Consider the following 19,781-nt stretch of genomic DNA (forward strand, 5'->3'; position numbering starts at 1 on the left):
TTTTGGCCCACAGCGTGCCGCTCTGCTTCCAGGCCTGTAGAGGGCGCTGCGGCGCTGCACTGAGGCGCTCTATGACAGGCGGAAGCAGCGTGCCGCGGCTCTGCTCAGACCAGTCATCCAAAATGTTGAGAGTTACAATCCGCGCGGATATGGGCTCACTTTGGATCTTATTTGGCGTTATATATTCTCAGTTTTTAACCGCATCTTCTGATGACATTGTGGTTGCGTGTGGGGGATTTGTGAAGTCCGACGTGGAGATCAACTATTCCCTGATCGAGGTGAGAGTGCAAATGTCCCTGGGAGCTAGCGGCTAGCTTTGATATCCTGTCAAACACTAAAGATAGTTTGAATGAAAAACAAAACCAAAACAGAAGGACAAAAGCATGTCTTTATGTTAGCCCTTTGACATATTGCACATATTTGCTAAATTGTGATTTTTGTGCAGTCATCATCATCAACACTGTTTTGCCGACTCGGTAGTCCTGAGTTACAAGACAGAACATGTAAAGAACAGCACAGCAATGACGGAATGAATGAAAATAAGATATACTATGTTCACTATGAAAAGCGATTAAAGTGATTAAAGAAGTAAAATGTGAATTGTTTCATAAAACTGGATTTGTAGATTAATGGATGGTGCACCCTTCAAAACTAATCCCCCTTCTTTACAGGGGCTTTAGGATTAACTAGTTGACCACGTAGAGAAAACTGAGTAAAGAAGTCTGTCTGGTTGAGAGACCTGTGTGTGATTACACGCCTTACAATAATATTTATGTAAAATATAACACTTTCTTCATTCCCAGATTAAACTATATACGAAACAAGGGTCTTTGAAGTATCAAACAGACTGTGCGCCGATCAATGGGTACTTCATGATCCCTCTATATGACAAGGTAAAAGTTATAATAATATAGTTTTCCATGTCACTTACAAATTCCCAGTCTAATCCATAAATAAACCATGTTTTTTATTCAACACAGGGGGATTTTGTTTTGAAGATTGAACCTCCACTTGGTTGGAGCTTTGGTAAGTCCCTAACTTTGTAATGGCATTTATTTAAGGCAACTTACAAATTAAATACAGTGTACCTACTAAATTGTTCTATTTTTGTCCTGACTTCAGAGCCCACTGCAGTGAATCTTCACATAGATGGTGTGAATGACATCTGCACCAAAGAGGAAGACATCAATTTTGTTTTCACAGGTTTCTCTGTGTCTGGAATGGTAAGTTGCTTTGTTTCTTAATAAAGTCAGTGCTATTAACCTGTAATTTACTCCTTTTTCCTTTTTAATTTTATATGATTAGGTTTTGAGTAAGGGTCATTTGCTCGGTCCAGCGGCTGTGGAGGTCACTCTGTCCAGGGCAGGAAATGGAGACACACTTCAGACTGTCGTCACACAGCCTGGGGGAAAGTAAGTACTCTTCACTCTCTGGTAATATTTTAACAATTTTCTCATAATTATTTGTATGATTTATTTATTTTTTTTTACAGATATACCTTTTTCAAAGTTCTTCCAGGAAGCTATGACATCACAGCTTCACACCCTTCATGGACACTTGAGCAGGTCTGTTGTATTGTTATTGCTGCTAGTTCATTTGTTTAGTTATTGTTTTGTTGTAGCACTTTTTTAATTGGCATTATTCTGCATAGACTATGGTCCTTTGGTCTGTTTTAGCACAGTCAGCATAATGAAATCACTTTTATTAAACTTTAAAAAAAACATAATTATTTCGGAATTAGGGAAATAATGACACTCGGGGCTTGTCTGAGCATTTTAAGAGTAAAAAAAAAAGTCCTACATTATCGTTCACCTTCCCACGATATTGCAAATTAATATTGTTTCATGAGAAGTTCTGGATGTATCTTACAGTGCAATACTCCTTTTATGATTACGTCAGTGCTGTTCAAGTAAATGACATGCTAAAATTTTGCTTTCACCTTCTCGACTGCATTGGCTGTGATTAGTGCATAAATCACATTTTTTTTTTAAATGACAGATCTCTTGGGTCCCTTTTCTTTTATAAGTCAATCATCTACTTACTGGGCTTAGAAAAAAACACTCCCTGTCACTTAGCAGCTTTATAACTAATGGTCCCCTGCTGTAATCAAACGTGGGCTGACAAAGTCAGTTTTTCTACCTTCGGTGCTAAACCTGTGCTGGCCTTTGCTGCTTTTCACAGAGTACAACATCAGTGCATGTTTCCAATGCCAATGCGCCAGCCGCAGGCCCTCTGGTGGTGGGAGGGTACGACATCTCGGGGGAGGTCCGCAGTGATGGAGAGCCCATGAAAGAGGTCACCTTCCTGCTATACTCAGCCACTGTCAAGAAAGAGGTATTTTATATTTTTTGAAACAGAATCCAACTTACACCTCCTTCTGAAATATTTTACACAAATCTAAGATAAAGTCATGAGCAATATTGTTTATTCAATGTGCATATTAAATAAACTCTACAGGTTTTGGTAAGTAGTGCTTTAAAATTGCAATATTTAAATTTATTTATTTATTTCAGGATATCAGTGGTTGCAACACATCACCAGTGGTTGGGGCAGAGTCTTGGGACAGTTCACTAGTTTATCTTTGCAGTGCTTTGTCCAAGGAAGATGGCACCTTCACTTTCCCCTCACTGGCCAGCGGAGACTACACTGTGGTATGTTACTCAAAAAGATGTCTATTAACTATTTTATTAGAGTCTTGTGCAAATGTAATGCGTTCTGTATGTCGTGTTTTTAAGGTGCCTTTTTACAGAGGAGAAAGAATTACATTTGATGTGGCTCCTTCAAAACTGAATTTCAAAGTTGAGCATAACAGTTTGAAGCTAGAGGTAAAGGTTAAATTACTTATTTGGCACCTCTTATGTCCACTAGTCTTTTGAAAATCAGATTAAATGTATTCTATCTGTTAAAAAGCCAGTCTTCCGTGTAATGGGCTTTTCCGTAACTGGGAGAGTCTTAAACAGTGTCGCTGGGGAGGGTGTACCCGATGCTACAGTGTCACTCAACAACCAAATTAAAGGTCACTGTTTCTTGACTACGTTTAATTCAAATTGATATATGGGAAGTTATTAAAGTTTGTATTGGTTTTCAGTTGGAACAAAGGAAGATGGTTCTTTTCGACTGGAGAATATGACAGCTGGTACCTATACTATTCGTGTTAATAAGGAGCTCATGTACTTTGAGCCAATCACCTTCAAGATTGCCCCGAACACGCCTCAGCTTCCTGACATCATCACTGCCGGGTAAGCACTTTCAGTGATGTTAACAGGCAACCATTCAATAACTATACATACATTATACATTTGGTTCATACATATAATTTTCCCCCCAGATTTAGCATGTGTGGTCAAATTTCAGTCAGTCGCCTTCCTGAGGGCATGAAGCAACAAGGTCGCTATAAGGTCACTCTGACACAGCAAGGTCAAGACAGGAGCAGCCGCACTGTTGACACTGATCCTATGGGGGTATTCTGCTTTCAGGCCAAACCTGGAGACTACATTGTTCATGTATGAGCCAGGCTGCTTTAGACCTATTCACACCAATGTAACTACACCATGTAACATCGCATTTACATAATTAATATTTCCTTTGTGAACTCAGGTGTCACTCCCTGAGGCAGAGGTGAAAGCCGGCCTTGCTCTGCAGCCTCAAGCCCTGGCAGTCTCCCTGGTGGACCGGCCCCTCACAGACCTGCTGTTCACACAATTCATGGCCTCTGTCTCTGGAAAGGTCTACTGCTTAGGTAAAATTAATCATGGCTGTTCAATATAAAATACAATACATCATGTAAAACACTGTTTGATGTTAGCAGTACAGCACCAAAACTGTTGGACTCAAATTTTGATTTTTACTTGACCTCCAGCTTCCTGTGATGACCTGGCAGTAACCCTTCAACCCATAAGCCGTCAGGGGGAGAGGAGGAGTGTGGCTCTTTCAGGCAGCAGTGAAATTCTTAGCTTCTCCTTTGACAACGTTCTGCCTGGAAAATATAAAGGTAACCAACAGCGTGAATAGAATTTAAATGACTGGTTTTCTTGTTTTCTGTGGTAGTCACTAAAAAGTGGTTCAACAAGGACAAGGCATTTGGCCATAATGGGCTTTTCTGTTTTTTGTTTCCAATATTGTTCGCTTTCCAGATTTTTACTGTAATTAGTTGGAGAAAATGCACATTGTTTAGCCAGCGTGTCAATCCCTGCTGTTACTGCTACAATTTTGCTAAACAGTTGCTTTCCAAGATGTTTCAGCGTTTCACACAATACTTTGAGATATTTTACCATTATGTTCACTGTTCTCATTCAGTGGGTATTGCTCACGAGGAGTGGTGCTGGAAACACAAGTCTATGGAGGTGGATGTTTTGGACTCGGACGTGCTCGGAGTGGAGTTCAGACAGATTGGTTACATCCTTCGCTGCTCTCTCTCACATGCCATTACCCTGGTCAGTATTTGAGAAAGTTGTTGGTTAAATGTTTTGTCAATAGTACACAATAAACAATAACATTTAGTTTGTTAAGTACACACATTTTTCTCTTGTATTGTTTTCAATTACAGTTTAGAATAAAATTTGGGATACAATTTTGAGATATAGATATTTAACAAAAATTAAATATCATGATTATGCAGATTTATGCAGGTAGTATCTTTTTTATCTAAGAGGTAACAAAATCCATGTGCTGCTTCTGTTCACACATCACTGTTTGGTTGGTTAAATCTACCGTAACTCACTCAAAGCATCAACTATGTTTAAGCATAGATCTGCATTAAACAGAAATATCAGAGAATCATGCTATGATGGTCTAATCATAATAGCATTTGAGTCGTACTGCATCATAATGTGGATTTTTATAATTAATTGAATTTTAACTTTCAGGAGTTCTTCCAAGATGGAACTAAGCCTGAGAATGTGGGCGTTTACAACCTCTCTAAAGGAGTCAACCGTTTCTGCCTCTCCAAACCTGGTAAGGTTCATTTCCCTGACCTCTCATTAGCTGAACATAGAGGGAATTTGCATATAGAAAAAAGGGATAATGCTAGTGTACCTGTGGTTCCCATGTGCATAGTTAGAGAACAGCTCTAGAGGCAAAAGGTCTTTGTCAGGCTTACCTAAATATAAAACTGGAGCAAAGTAATTAATCAACTAAAAATGGCTTGTCCAGGTGTTTACAAAGTCACCCCTCGCTCGTGCCACCAGTTTGAGCAGGACTTCTACACATATGATACGTAAGTGGGAGCAAACGCTTTATACAATTATACAATCATCTTTCTCTCTTTAATTTCAAATTGTTTTTTTCTGTATCCTACAGCTCAGCCCCCAGCATTCTGACACTGACAGCTGTGCGCCATCACATGACTGGACTCATTACAACAGACAAGATCATGGATGTCACCGTGACAATCAAGTACGATCACACACAAAAACACCATTAAAACTCGCTTCATTATGGGTCAGTTAATATAACTTAAGATTGGTATTTTATAGAAACTGTATAATCATCTAAATTGGATTAATGTTTGAAAAACAGTTATCAACCAAAATATTATGACTATCAGCCTATAGGAGCACCTGCCCTCAAACATGTCACCATCTGCCCATCACCATCATTCAATTTTCAAATGGTTATCAAAATGCTAATGTTTAACCTAATGCTTGGCTAAGGTACCTAGATCAATATCCGACCCATTAGATAGATCTCAATTCAAATATTCATGATCATAATGTGATTTACTTTTTTGTTTTTAAATGCCCTCTCTGTACTGTTATATTTTTACTCTCTGAAAGGCTTTAATATGGCTTGTAAATGTCTTATTTGTCAGGTCATCTATAGAGAGCGAGCCAGCCCTTGTGTTGGGACCCCTGCGAAGTATGGAGGAGCAGAGACAAGAGCAACAACTGCAGGAGATCCAGCTGCGTCGTCAGGAGCGCGAGCGCCGGGCAGCCGAGGAGGAGGGAGGGGCTAAAGATGACAGCCCCCCCATACAGGAGAAAGCAGATGAACTAACCGGGCCATTCCATTATGAGTTCTCTTACTGGGCTAGGTTGGTTCCCAAACCTGTACTTGAAACAATATAAAGAAATATAGCTAACTTGTATTAAAACATATCTCTGTTTGTTGCTGTAAAGGGCTGGAGAGAAAATTACAGTGACTCCATCTTCAAAGGAGCTGCTCTTCTACCCCCCAGAGGTAGAGGCCACTATAACTGGAGGTAAATTGGAGTGATTGGGGGTGTGGGTGGGTGCATGTTTTAGATGTAGATTTAAGTAGGATGTAAAATTCCATATATATATATATATATATATATATATATATATATATGGAATTTTACATCCTACTTAAATCTACATCTAAAACAAAGTTAATTTGTAATTTCATAGATATATGTGTATGAAATTGCGTTCTAAGCCTACAAAATTACTATAAACCACACTTAAAATTGCAAACCTTTCAGTGTTTTCTACCCAGTTATTATCAACACTTGTGTGATCTCTTGTTTGTCCAGAGTCATGCCCTGGTCGCTTGGTGGACATCTCTGGTCGGGCAGGGCTCTTCCTGGAAGGCAAAGTGTCACCTGAATTACAGGGGGTTGAGATTTCAATCACTGAAAGAGGAGCCACCATGCCTCTCATCACAGTGGCTACTAATGAGAATGGAGCATACAGGTTTGTGTTACAAACTCCAAATATCTCCTCTGTTTCTCAGTATCTTCCAAAAACTTGCAGTCATGGACTCTTTATTTCCTTATATCCATACAGCTTTTTAAATTTCAAACATCTAACTTTTCCAGTATATTGTAAGCTATAGTGAAGTCAGAAATGTCTTGTTCCAGTGTGGGCCCGCTGCACAGTGACCGTCAGTATGACATCACCGCCAGTAAAGAGGGTTTTGTCCTGAGTCCTGTGGAGGGAACCCAGGGAGACTTCAAGGCATTTGCTCTAGCAGGAGTCACCTTTAAGGTACATAGACTTTATAATTCAATGCACTTCACATAATTTTAACAACCACATAACATTTCTTGTTTAAAGTATCCTTTAATTTCCTCTTGACAATTACTCTCCTTTGTTTGCACTGCTCTTTTTGGTTGAATTAATTTGACTTGACACAATAAAAGCTCTTGATAGCACTTTCGTTATAATTTTACAAACATAAATTACAATGTACCTCTAATGAAAAATATCCCACTTTGTTTTTGTCAATGTGCTGTTTAGAGTTTGTTCTTTGTTCTTTCTTTGTTAAAAGGGTTGGTAATCATCCACAGCCCTCATTACATCTTGACACCACTAATTTTAATGTTAGTTTTTCTTTTGACATGTTGATATGAGGAAAGCACTTTGTGATTCTTTGTTTGTTCCTTGCACTTTAGACTGATGACTTTTTAAATGTTGTTGACTGAAGGCTTATTTTTTGATTATATGCTTTGATATTTTCTACTTTTTTCCCCTCTAGATCCAGTCAGAAGATGGTGTACCCTTATCTGGCGTCCTCCTGTCTCTGAGTGGAGGACAGTTTCGGTCAAATCTGTTGACCCAGGACACCGGTCTATTAACCTTTAATAACCTGGTAGGACCCTGTGACCTCTTTGTATACTTAAAAAGACATCAAATCTATTTTGTGTTTTTGTTTTCATCTTGGTTTGACCCAGTGTCTTGTTCTTGTCAATAGAGTCCTGGTCAGTACTATTTCAAACCCATGATGAAGGAGTTTCGATTTGAGCCAGCTTCTCAGATGATCACAGTAGAAGAAGGTCAAAGCCTAAGCATCGATATTATCGGCATTAAGACTGCTTATAGGTAAATTACTTATTTAATAAATTACCTTCTGATATATTTAACTACAATACTGTTATGTATCCAGCTGTTATGGAGCAGTGCAGTCTTTGAGTGGAGATGCAGAGAGGGATGTGGCAGTGGAAGCAGTGGGACAGGGCGACTGCAGCCTCTACAGTGAAGACACAGTCACTGATGAAGAGGGGCGCTTCAGACTCCGCGGGCTGCTGGTGAGAAGCTGCACTTTATATCATCAAAAAGAGTTATTTAGTTGTATTCATAATCAGTAACGGATGTTACGATAGAGGTGTAGGACTAAAAGAACCTAAACTGTCCTGTTTCTCCTTAGCCGGGCTGCAAGTATCTCATCCAGTTAAGAGCAGAAGGCAATGACCACATTGAAAGAGCACTGCCTCAGCACAGAGCAATCGAGGTAAACAATATTAAAAGTTTCTTTTGTTGAAAAAAAAACAAGGGTAATTTTTCTCTTCACATTGCACAAATGAACACCATAGGCTTCAAATGAAATGTTCATTGTCCTTGTGTTTGTAGAGGTTATTCTTTGTATAATGCTCTGCTGTGGCAGAGTGGTTAAGTCCCTCAGAGAGGCATGGGGAGCTTTGTAATTGAATTGTTATAGTCACTGTGTGAACCCTGTGATTATGACTTATCAGCAGCCTTATCACATGAGTTCCTTTCATACACAGAACAAAGCACAGATAATCCTGTTGCAAGGTTTAACCTCTCACTTCATAATTTGCCTCATTGGAAAAGTGCAGGCCCCTAATCTTTTCAGTGTAGCTGAAAAAATGCCTTAATTCCACTTAATTCGCTGTTATTATCACAGTTTGTGACCTGAAGCGTTGTTTCCTATTAACTTTAAAAACTCTGTTTTCCACTCAGGTTGGCAGCCATGACATTGAAGGGGTCAACATTATTGCCTTCAGACAAATCAATCAGTTTGACCTCAGTGGAAATATAATCACGTCTCCTGAACATCTCCCCACACTTTCGGTAAAATAAATTGAGTTTTTAGCTTAGTCACTGATGTTATCAGTTCATAAAATAGAATCTGTTCATTTTGTATCAAGGTAAAACTGTACAAGAGCGACAACCTGGACAATCCAATCAACAGTGTCTCTTTGGGACAGTCTCTTTTCTTCCATTTCCCTCCCTTGGACAGAGATGGAGAGGTATACTTCACATGGAGCTGTATTTTTAGTGTATTGTGTTGACTTTGTTCACACCTCTGTGTTCTTTCACTTGCAGAACTATGTGCTGATGCTGTACTCCACGCTGTCACGCTCCCAGTACGATTTTACACTGCCCCAGGTGTCCTTCACCTCCACTGGGTACCACAAGCACATCACCCTCACCTTCAACCCCACTGTAAGCTTTATATGTGGAAAGTTATACCAAAACTAATATTATGAAATCAAATGTTCTTAATGTATTTGTTCTGTTACAGCGTAAAGTGCCTGACCAAGATGTTGCCCAAGGCTCCTACATTGCTCTGCCCCTGACTCTGCTACTTCTTTTAGCTGCATATAATCATGAAAGGGTACTTGTTACTATTTCTCAGTAATGTCATATATCATGTATATCATTAATACATTGCAGAAAAGAAGAAAACACATAAAATAGATGCAATGAATAACTTTCCCTATCTCCTCTCTCAGGTCATCCCACTCCTGCTGCAGTTGGTGAGCCGTATTCAGGGAGTGAGGACCATGGCCCAGACTAATGTGGACAGCGCCGCGGTGGACGAAGCCAAACGACAGGCAAAAAGACCAAAATCCAGGCGTACATGATTACGATCACATAGACCTCAGTACAGATCTCTAGACTTCACTACCACAGATGGTAATGAACTAGCCCAGCCAAAGGTCCAGAGGTGCGAATGAGCCTCTGGTTTTCTTTAGTTTAAGGTCTGTTTTGGTGAAGAATTAAACATTTTTACCACACCCTCACTAGCCAGACCTTTCGACTTGTCAAAAGACTGTTGCTGAAACTTGAGCCATTATGAGACGTTTTCTCAAAGTCAAATACATTCATGAAAGCACTTGTTGATTTTCTACTAGTCTTATGACATTGTTTAGATGTCACTCGTTAGCAAGTCACCTTTTCATATTCAGGGCACTAAAATGATTTAAAACTTTACCTGCGATAAATTGATGGCCACCCTAAAAAGATCAGCCACCTTCAAGCTCGTGTATCTGTGAAATGGCCACTTGTTGCTGTAATGCACTCCACTTTTTCGATATAAGATGTTATGGGGTGGCACAAAAGGTTGACTTTGAATCTCTATTTAGCTCAGGAAAGTTGATTAATGCGTGCTGGAACATTACTGTGTGAGTTGAGATTTAATTTTGGGAGATAGAAGGTAGATATATACTATAGTGTGCAAAGGTTATACTTATATTTGTTCCTGATAATTGGCAAATGATTCAATAACAAAAATGAAGCAAGCTAATTTCCATATTTGTTACACAGCCTTCATTTGCATTAACTTTTGATTAGCTTCTGCATAGTACTGTACAGATAGGACAAACTAATAATTTATTAATTTTCTAATTCATTTTGTGCTGACTTTTGGATACTGTCTTGTTTGTATATGTGGGTTTTGAAGTATGTATCTTGAGCTGTTTTATTGGAGAATGATTAGCTTTGTCCTAACGAAGTGACAAAGCAGAAATATAATTGATTTCATTGTTGTATCCCTGAACTAAATGTGGCACTGTGAAATGAATGGACCCCAATTACATTTTGTATTAAATTCATGTGTACTCATTTATGGCAGACTTTCAAAGTGAAATGAGATGGACACGGATTATTGACTGAGATTATAGTTATTGGCTAAGATGATCCCCGTATGAGCCGGGTTGGGGTTGAGTGAGGAAAGGGAGGGGGTTATTAAGATGTTGAATAAAACGTTGAAGACATTCTTATTGTCTTTAACGGGTTTGCCTCTAGGGGGCAGTGTAATGTTTGGGATAAATGCCCACATAGACTCAACGTGATTTAGAAGCAAAAATATACAATTAACGATGCATACCAAATAGGAGTAATTATATCCAATAACTAAATAATATTTTTTACTGTCACTGTTAAACATCACATGATTACCAATACAAAAACCCACTTCACTAATCTACCATCTGACTTAATGCAGACATTGTCTTTTCTGAGTGTCTTTGAGTGACTAAACGTGTGTCTATAAGGAAAAAATAAAGATGGAACAAAAACACTGCCCTATATGTAGTCTTATATGTTAGACTCACAGGCTCAAGATTGTCTTGCTTTTTTAGAGAAACTTGAGATTTTCTGCTATAACTAGCCTCCCTATAGGGATCATTATCTTGTATTTATTTCTTACTGACAGGACTTCATCTAACAGCTACCTTTGTCTGACCGCCTTCATATGCTCTTAATAGGTGATAAGGGAAACCACAGATTTAGAAAATGCATAAAATACTTAAACATTGCATTGTGAGCAATGTGCACATCCCTGTATCATGCAGGACAACCAAGGCTCTTCACAAGGCTTCACAAGTCATTGTATTTTGTTCTTCTCCCAAGTCTGAATAAACGGGGAATGATCTGGGATATAGAGACTGGCACTGCAGGGGCAGTGTTTCCCATTAGTAGACAAGACTATGGTGGGATACTGTCAAGAAATCTATGAGAAACACAAATTTGGCTGTGATAAAGCTGTATTTTGATTTGGGTCATGATTTTTATTTATTTATTTTTTTTACTTGTGTCCTCTTATCAATTGATCAATCAGCCAAAACTGTATTTAATCAGAAAAAATATGTTTTACACGTTAAAAAAATCTATATTTTTTCCCACCCAACCACCAGATCCTCCCCACCCTCTCCTTAAACTCAACCCCGCACATGTTATAAAAAAAAAAAAAAAAGTCTTATGGACAAACCTGGTTACCTAAAGCTTTTGAGTGATCTTATTGTTATAGGTTAAGCCTCCTCTTTTCAGGCAAGTGGTGTGCCGGCTTGCCTGAGTCACCCCTAGCAGTTGTAATGCATTGGCCGGGACAGCAGTCATCATCGCACAGAGGGAGGGGTGAGGCGGGGGGGACCTTCTGTGCCACATTAATACTGGTGGCTTGATGAGAAAGCTGCAGCGGAGGAAAGAGAAATTAAATATTCATAGGGAATGATGACAAGATGGGCAGCAGTGGTGAGGATGATGTGTAATAGTATCTACTGCAGCTTTTGTGGGCGCTCCAGTTGCTGTGTACGGAGATGGACCCAGACGGACTCCGAGTGCCACTTTCTATCAGGCCGAGAGGTGTGTCAAGTCACCCTTTTATGAAACTCCAAACCTACTTACAGTTGGCTCAATGCAGCAGGGGCTGAGGCTCCTGCTCTAAATGTAATCACAGAGAGCATAGAAGGTCGGACAGGTTTCGGAATTTATACCGTTGTAGGCAATTTATATACCCACAAGGCTTATTGAATCAGACATTCAAGTTCATAATATGGTTTAGTTTAAGGGCATGACCTGAAGGTAGGGTGTCATTTTGGCACACAATCTCAGGTGATGCAGAATGAATGGTAAAGGAGTAAGAAAAAGGTAGAGTTTAGTTATTTTCAATTTCTCTTAACAAGGAGTTTGTAGGTTCAGTTCTCAGGGGAGGGGATTACAGTTTACAAGATTAGTCTGCATGTGTTATTGGTGATCCGGTTATAGTAATACTGTTCCATCTGTACGTCTGTATTGTCAGAGTCATATTACACATCACTTTATCTATCTTTATAAAGGTGTTCCCTCTTTATTAGCTCTGTGTTCACCTAACCCCCTAACTCTGCCCACTGCTCTGTAATATTTATTTTGTATAGCTGCTTGAGATGCATCATCTCTTTTTCAACGGGGTCCTTTCAGTTATTGAAAAATAAAAGTCTGAGTCATATTTGTAGGATTCAAAAATGTCACAGAGATTTTTCAACACTAAAACACAAACTAAAATCTGCAGCTTGCGACAGTGAAATCACTGTGTCAAATACTATTATAAAGGGATGGGCTGTATCACTCGTTGGACCTGTTTCTATTATCAAGCCATTTTAGATTAGCATTGCTGTTTACAATGAACAAAATGTAATATCCATATATGTTATAGTTTAACACAAAATACCTGGAAAAAGGCATTTACTGTGAGAAATGTTTAGTATTAGTATAAGTTCAAACTATCTGCTTATCATGCTACTCCTGTCTGTCTCTCCTCAGAGCAAAGTGCCTTCTACTGGTAAGTGCCTTGTAAAATCCACCATTATTTCCTTGTCCTTGCTCCTCTCTCTGGGCTGCAGTGTCGGTCAAAGCTCTTTCTGCTCCGATCTGTCTTTGACACTAAGGACACTTCCGCTGCACTGTGAGCTCCTGTACTTAGCTCCCAGAGGTGCAAGGTTGAGCCCCACACCAGCACTATCTTCTAATCCTCTGCCTGTAAGAAATCTCTACGAGCGTACTGGTCAGGCTCCTGCCTGTCTGGTCTCCTGACATCTGTTCAACACTGGGTTGACACTGTGTTCTCGAAACTTTTCTGGAGTGTTGAGGTCACTCTATGCCTGGATCATCTGGGCCTGAGGTAGGACTGGAAAGACGAGCCAAAAGCTTAAGTGTTGAGTATTATTTCATCAAAAAGTGGAAAAAAAAAAAAAAAAAAGTAAAATAAACTTATAGCAAAATAAAATCACACAGGCAATTACCAGTAAATAAATCATTCAGGAAATGAATAATAATGCCTTGGATTAAGAGAATACTGCTCTTTACAAATTGTAGTAAGCAAATATGTATCTGCTTCCCACACAGTGAGTTATGTACTTTTACTTGTGTACTATGTATTCACAGCTGCCTTGAGGCACCCTCCACCACCAATCAGTCAATCACAAAGGATAAAAGGGTTAAGTGTCTTGCCCAAGGACACAACTGCATTGTTTGTAGTTGGGATTAAATGAACAACTTTCAGATTATAATGTTCACAATTACAATGCAGTAATTAGATAAAGTCTTTTTCGCAGGAGAGAGGTTTGTTACAATCACAATATGCTATCTGCAGAGCAATGTATCTGAAATATCCTACTACAACTGCCCAACCCCAGACTACTTTCCATTCACTAGGTCTCCACAGTTAGCGCCCTGTTGGCTCTTGGAGATTTCAGTTGGCAGACATTGTGATAAAAGGACTGCCATCATGGTTCTAAAATGGACTCTTTCTCTCAGTCTATCCATTTCATTTTGTCCCGTATCTCACTGTCCTCTCTCATTGCTCTCCTCAGCGCACGGTTCCGATACACTGGTGCTGGAGTCTATACTGTCATCTGTATGGTCACCAGAGCCTGACCAAAGAGGAGGAGAGACGGACAGTGTTGTGTGTGTGCGTGTGTGTGTAGATGTGGGAAGTTCATCACTACTGAGCTGTCCTTGAGGAAAGTCATGAAAAGAAAGAGGAAGTGGCCAACAAAATGGCTCTTTCTGTGAAGTCTAATGAGGGAATCAACATAGTGCAGGCTCCAGAATCAGTCAATAATGCCAAAAAGTAATACAAACTGCATATCAAAAACAAAGAGTATTCCAAAGATTTTGATTGTTGTATGTTGTTGAGCCAGAAAATATTTATTGTTTTTATATCCAGATGCCCTTCCTGTGCAAATCCATTTCCAATGTTTCCTGTTTTGCTCTTATCCATTTCCCACTTTCTTATAAATTAAAACATTACCTCTTTTGATGTGATGGTTACGTGAAAGTCTGCTCGTCTATTTTAATAAATGATTGTATACATCTTTTGGCTCCACAGATCCAAACAAAGCTAATTAAACCCATTAAAGATTCATAATGTTGCCCTTCACACCTTCGAGCTATATTGGTTGGAGTTCAGCAATGCAGTAATACTTCATGGTAGATTGTTTTTGTTTAATTTATTCATGATTCAGATGTTTTACTGGATGGAATCACACACGCTCCTGTCACAATAATTATGTTTTTGCATCAGCCTATTGGTATGTATATGAAAAAATATAGGCTAAAAAGTGGAAAGTGGATTGACCCTGAATCAAAAAACCTATAATTATTTTCTATTAATTGATGGCGTGCAAACTTATGTCATTGTAGAGGAGTTTTGAGCAGAAAATGATCAGAATAGATCCTCTCCTCCAAGGCTCACTGGTTAGACAGAGGACGTAGGAGTGACACAACGGGAATCATGTAAGCAGGTGCAATAAATGGTCAGTGTTTATATCCAACTTGTACAGCTTGTTTCGTCAACTTTTAAAGGTCTATGTCTGATTAATCTAGCACAGGGTGATTCCAACATTTATTTTGTATTCACATGTGGAAGAAGCAGCTATTATTGTGGGCCTGTTAAGCATTTTAAGTATTTTAAGCATTACCTTTCATTACAAACTGGACCAGGGACATCTTTAACTGAATCCCAAATTATTTTTATGGTGGTCCACTAAAAACATAGGGGCTGGATTCCCCCTATAATAAATGAAAGTTAATATAGGCTAAATGCAGATTTTATATCAGTCTGTTCCACTTACCTTTTGCCCCCTACGTCTCCAAAATCCCCCTTTGTTCCTTTTCCTTAGTCTCAACAAATTACCGCTGCAAGACTAACTAATCTGAAAACAAATGGGGAAGTTGGTATTGTTAATATGTTTTTGGGGTAGTCCTAAAAGGTGTTTATGGTTTATTAAATTACATGTTTATTTTGAGAGTGTCAGTTCTGATTAAGTGTAATTCTTTTTTGTACCACTAGTAGAAGCAGAGATGGAGGGACAGAACCTCATGCATGTGGTTGGGTGACTTCACGTGCTTTTTCTGGCTGATTCTATGGAGACAGGGGTGATATCCGACCTTAGAAGTACAAAAGGTAATTTCATCTAATGCTACCTACTTAACACTTCATAAAGTTACATCTAGGCCAAAAAAACCCCCCAAAAACACCTACAAATAGTAGATACGGTGATTAGTTTGAGTGCTAATTATTTTAAAGCTAATTGTAGGCTGCAGTCATGGATCTATTAAATTAACGGCTGCAGTGCTGCTATGCTGGCTGCTTATTGCTAACTAATTTATTGTTAAAAAGAGACCAATAATGAACCAACTTCGAGGGAGTCTATCGCTGCTCTAATTTATCTAAAAATGTGTTGCATTCGCTTCATTTCCTCTGAATTTTAAGCAAAAATATTTTGTTTAGCAGTGTTCCTGTCTGCCCTGTGAAGTCTTGCTCATGTCGCTCAGACCAGACACAACAGCGGGTGATTTCACTGATCAGCTCCTGCTCCATCTCAAGCTACTGATAATCACAAAAATCAACTAGGTATGTCATTTCTGTTTTACTTCTAATGTCATTTCTAAAGCCTGACTCATCCTGAAATCATTTGTGTGTCTATACACTTCACATCTCCATCCATGCCCACATTGATGTGGATTCTTTTTGTACAGGTAAATAAAACATAATTTTGACTGGTCCAGGTGTGAGAATACCACCATCTGAGTGTTGGGACTGGGGTGCACGCTACCACACACATTTGGTACACAGTAATACATCCAAATTGCCTCACATTCAGAATACACACTTCTTTAATACTTTATGAAGATGCGAGTTTGGTCACCAGTGAATCTCCCCGTTTTCAGATGGATGTGATTGACAGGTGGATTAGCCACATGTATGGTTTGTTCATATTGGAAAAAATGTATCACAGGAGGCTGAAAAACATTATGGATTTCTGCAGAAGCAATGGGCAAAGAACTAAACTTTGTTAATCAAAATTTGATTTTATTTGTAAATGATAGGTGACCAATGAGGTCACTCATCACTGAAAAAAACTGATTGCACGATCATGTTGAGATGCAACGGAAGACGTGGGGACCAGACTGATGTCAATCTGTGTTGTTTCCAAAGGACGTCTCTGTCCTGAATAGCTGCAGTGGTTTTATATTTGCACCAATTCAAATTCAGTGTTGATTCAGTGTTGACTGAGTTGTGAACCGTGCAGCCACACCTTTTTTACATATTTTGTTATCAATAAAATAGAAAAAGTTTCCCACACTCATTTATTTGATTTATAAGTCGATTTATTGAGATAGTCCTCACCACAATGTGAAATATTTGATATCATCAATATATTGGTATTAATTCTAAAGATGTTGACTTGTGTGAGTAATTTATTGTCCGTCCCCCAGTTAATGGTACAAATCTACTCCCAACTCCATAACCCCTTAATGGGGTCTTATCCTCAATGAAACGATTTACAAATTCCTCTTCAGCAAAGCCCTTTTGAAAACATGACAGTATAACAGGGTCAAATGAGCACCAGTTTGAGTCTAATTGATAACCTCATTAACTGTCTACTGAGCTATTAACAGACCTGCTTTGAATACCTCAGGTCACTGGGTCATCACTGGGACTTGCATACAAGAGCAACCAGCATTAAAAAGACTGAAGATGGCCCCATGCATTTGCCTATGACTGTGTGTACTGTCAAAAGGCAGTAGAGGACAGACAGGCGCCTCAGTGGGGAGTCCCTGTCTCTAGTCGCCCTTTGATCACACACAGGACAGGGACAGAAGGAGAGCCCTGCCGATGGAACTGTCAGGTGCCGCAGATTGTTATCGCCAAAGCTGACAATCTCTCGGCACAGCCACTTTGTGAAATGTCTGAACGCAATTTAAGAGGAGAATAGAAAAAGTGCTGAATAATTCATACCAGTCCATATCTCATGTTAAACTGAAGGCTACATTTATCTGTTTAAAGGGCATCAAATATTAGCCTATTTTGTTCATAGACATGACTGAAAACTAGAAGATAGTTTAAAAAATGTAAGAAAAAAGTAAGCAACTATAAAATGATAAGAATAGGAGTGTAGTATTATTTAGTGCTGAGCAGCCATCGGGTCACTTTGGATGACATGTTTTTATCCTAAATGTTAAGATTAAACAACAAAACATATTCAGATTCAGCACTGTTCCTATGTTGCTTTCTGACACACTCCAGTGCAGTGTTTTTAGGTTGAGGGACAAATAATTCAGCAAAATGTAACGATTGTGAAAGATATAATTTTATTATTGTAACTATGACTACAACTATGTAATCTACTAAAATGATCTCCGCTGCATAGGCCATATTCACTTGTTAATCCATGTATGTTCTGTCTTCATTCTTTGGAGGTCTGTTATTTAAATTGGTGATCACATTCTGTGCGTCTCTATAACTATAATCAGTGTGTGTAATCGCCGCTAAAGCAGTTTCTAGTCGATTTAGAGAAAATGAACTGCAGCTTCATTTAATGAGGCATGACTTTTATTGACACATTACTGTTAGGCTTACTTCCTTCTTTGCAGAAGAATATCAAACTTTAATTAAAAATCATACATTTCTTGATAGTGTAACGTATTCACCCACATCGTTCCATTGTATAAGCGGCTCTTTGACCATTCAGCACAATTGCCTTCTATGTCCACTGCTGTCCTTTTTATTTTGAGTGATCTGAGCCAGCCACGTTTAATCATCTATACACAGATTATTTCCTGCTTGACAGGAAACACTGCCATTATTCACAGTGCCCAATTACCAATCTGTTGTGGTGTACAGTTAGCTGTAAAGAGAGAGCTTGTGTTGTTCTACACCAATAGTGAACATCAAATAGTGACATCAAGGAGCTCTTGTTGGCAGTGTCTTGCCCAAGGACATGCTGATTAGCCAACTTTGAGTTGGGTGAACCCACTGTTGCCCTATATTGAATTTAAATTTCATATTTATGAAAGGTTATTACTGCCCCACGGAAAGGAACACTGGACCATAGGACAAATTAAATAAATACTTATTGAACTGTTGCAAGATTGGGGCGAGAAGTTAAGTTAGACCTATAAGAGGATAAGCACTTGATGCTACTGCTATAGGGATATTGTGTCTCTATAATATGCATAATGGGCTGTACGTGTACTCCTGAACTGTCCCTAGTCCCCGTGAATCTGCTCTAGCATGGTGGATAGAAAGTCTTGTCACTTTAGAGGACTTTAAATGATTTATACAGTGCATTATGTAAGCAGCCTTTGTACACCCAGACCTGTCTATACTGGCCACAAATACGCTGATCAGAGGATGCAGAGTAAATGCCATGTGAATGCATGCCCACAGGAAGGTGGAGGAGAGTGGCAGCTTGGCAGGGCCTGGTGCAGAGATCCATCACGTCCTGACAGGAGGAGAGGGCTGTGACGCGCTGGCCTGCCCTGAGAGGCCAGCTCCTGTCAGCCTAATGAGGCTCCTGGTGACAGCTGATGTGGTTGTTAGATCCTCTCTGTGTGCGTGTGTGTGTAAATGAGTGCTGGACTTTCACAGAGGTTGAACAAGGGCCTTGTTAGCATGGCATCACACACTTGAAATGTCCACTAGCATGTCTCGCTCAACAACTGCGTGTGTTTGTCTCCTGTCAATTGTCGAGTTTATTTTTCCCCTGTGACACCACTATAGCAGTTTTTTTCTTGCATTTTTTCTGCTCTTTGTCATACTAGTGCGCCCCCTAGAGCCAAGATGTGGATATTGATTTATATTCCAGATGCCCTTCCTGAATCATAATTCCTCCCTCACAGCAAAATACAAGAAAACAGAATAAAACTGCACAGCTATGGCTTCTTACAACTAGACTGAAACATTGAGAAAATGTCAGCAGTCACTTCTAGTCTCTCTCTCTAAAACCTTCAAATCAGGCTAGAAATGTAGGGGTAATAATGGACTCAGACTTGAACTTTAACAGCCACATCAAATCAATAACATCTGCATCTTTTTACCATCTAAAAACATTGCAAAATCAAAGGCATACTATTGAAACCAGACTTAGAGAGACTTATCCATGCATTTGTCTCCAGTAGGTTAGACTACTGTAATGGCCTGCTCACTGGCCCCTCCAAACGAGCCTTAACACAGCTGCAGTACATCCAGAACACTGCTGCTCGGGTCCTGACTAGAACCAGGAAGTATGAGCACATAAGTCCTGTGCTCAG

At 39.3% G+C, this 19,781-nt stretch overlaps 1 protein-coding gene across 1 annotated transcript; it reads left to right on the forward strand.

Moving 5' to 3' along the window:
- The first annotated feature begins 67 nt into the window (after nucleotides 1-67).
- Nucleotides 68-11,010, forward strand: nomo (nodal modulator). The gene is made up of 31 exons (XM_033971978.2): nucleotides 68-278; nucleotides 804-893; nucleotides 981-1,026; nucleotides 1,123-1,223; nucleotides 1,306-1,412; nucleotides 1,493-1,565; nucleotides 2,182-2,334; nucleotides 2,514-2,651; nucleotides 2,736-2,825; nucleotides 2,911-3,016; nucleotides 3,089-3,239; nucleotides 3,329-3,503; nucleotides 3,598-3,739; nucleotides 3,860-3,991; nucleotides 4,297-4,433; nucleotides 4,866-4,953; nucleotides 5,152-5,215; nucleotides 5,299-5,394; nucleotides 5,810-6,031; nucleotides 6,117-6,199; nucleotides 6,494-6,653; nucleotides 6,821-6,947; nucleotides 7,438-7,551; nucleotides 7,654-7,781; nucleotides 7,846-7,987; nucleotides 8,107-8,190; nucleotides 8,661-8,771; nucleotides 8,849-8,950; nucleotides 9,027-9,146; nucleotides 9,226-9,318; nucleotides 9,437-11,010. Exons 1-31 carry the CDS (start codon nucleotides 72-74, stop codon nucleotides 9,566-9,568), a joined length of 3,714 nt encoding a protein of 1,237 aa, XP_033827869.2. The 5' UTR covers nucleotides 68-71; the 3' UTR covers nucleotides 9,569-11,010.
- The last annotated feature ends 8,771 nt before the right edge of the window (nucleotides 11,011-19,781 follow it).

The sequence above is a fragment of the Periophthalmus magnuspinnatus genome, chromosome 1, assembly GCF_009829125.3.
Source record: "Periophthalmus magnuspinnatus isolate fPerMag1 chromosome 1, fPerMag1.2.pri, whole genome shotgun sequence".
Classification (NCBI taxonomy): domain Eukaryota; kingdom Metazoa; phylum Chordata; class Actinopteri; order Gobiiformes; family Gobiidae; genus Periophthalmus; species Periophthalmus magnuspinnatus.

What these genes read in the sequence shown, in the direction of transcription:
- nomo (XM_033971978.2), top strand. Translation starts at nt 72, where the DNA reads ATGACAGGCGGAAGCAGCGTGCCGCGGCTCTGCTCAGACCAGTCATCC. An exon ending in CCAGCGGAGACTACACTGTG is followed by an intron (nt 2,652 to 2,735) that starts GTATGTTACTCA and finishes CGTGTTTTTAAG; the next exon opens with GTGCCTTTTTACAGAGGAGA. An exon ending in TCAGACTCCGCGGGCTGCTG is followed by an intron (nt 7,988 to 8,106) that starts GTGAGAAGCTGC and finishes GTTTCTCCTTAG; the next exon opens with CCGGGCTGCAAGTATCTCAT.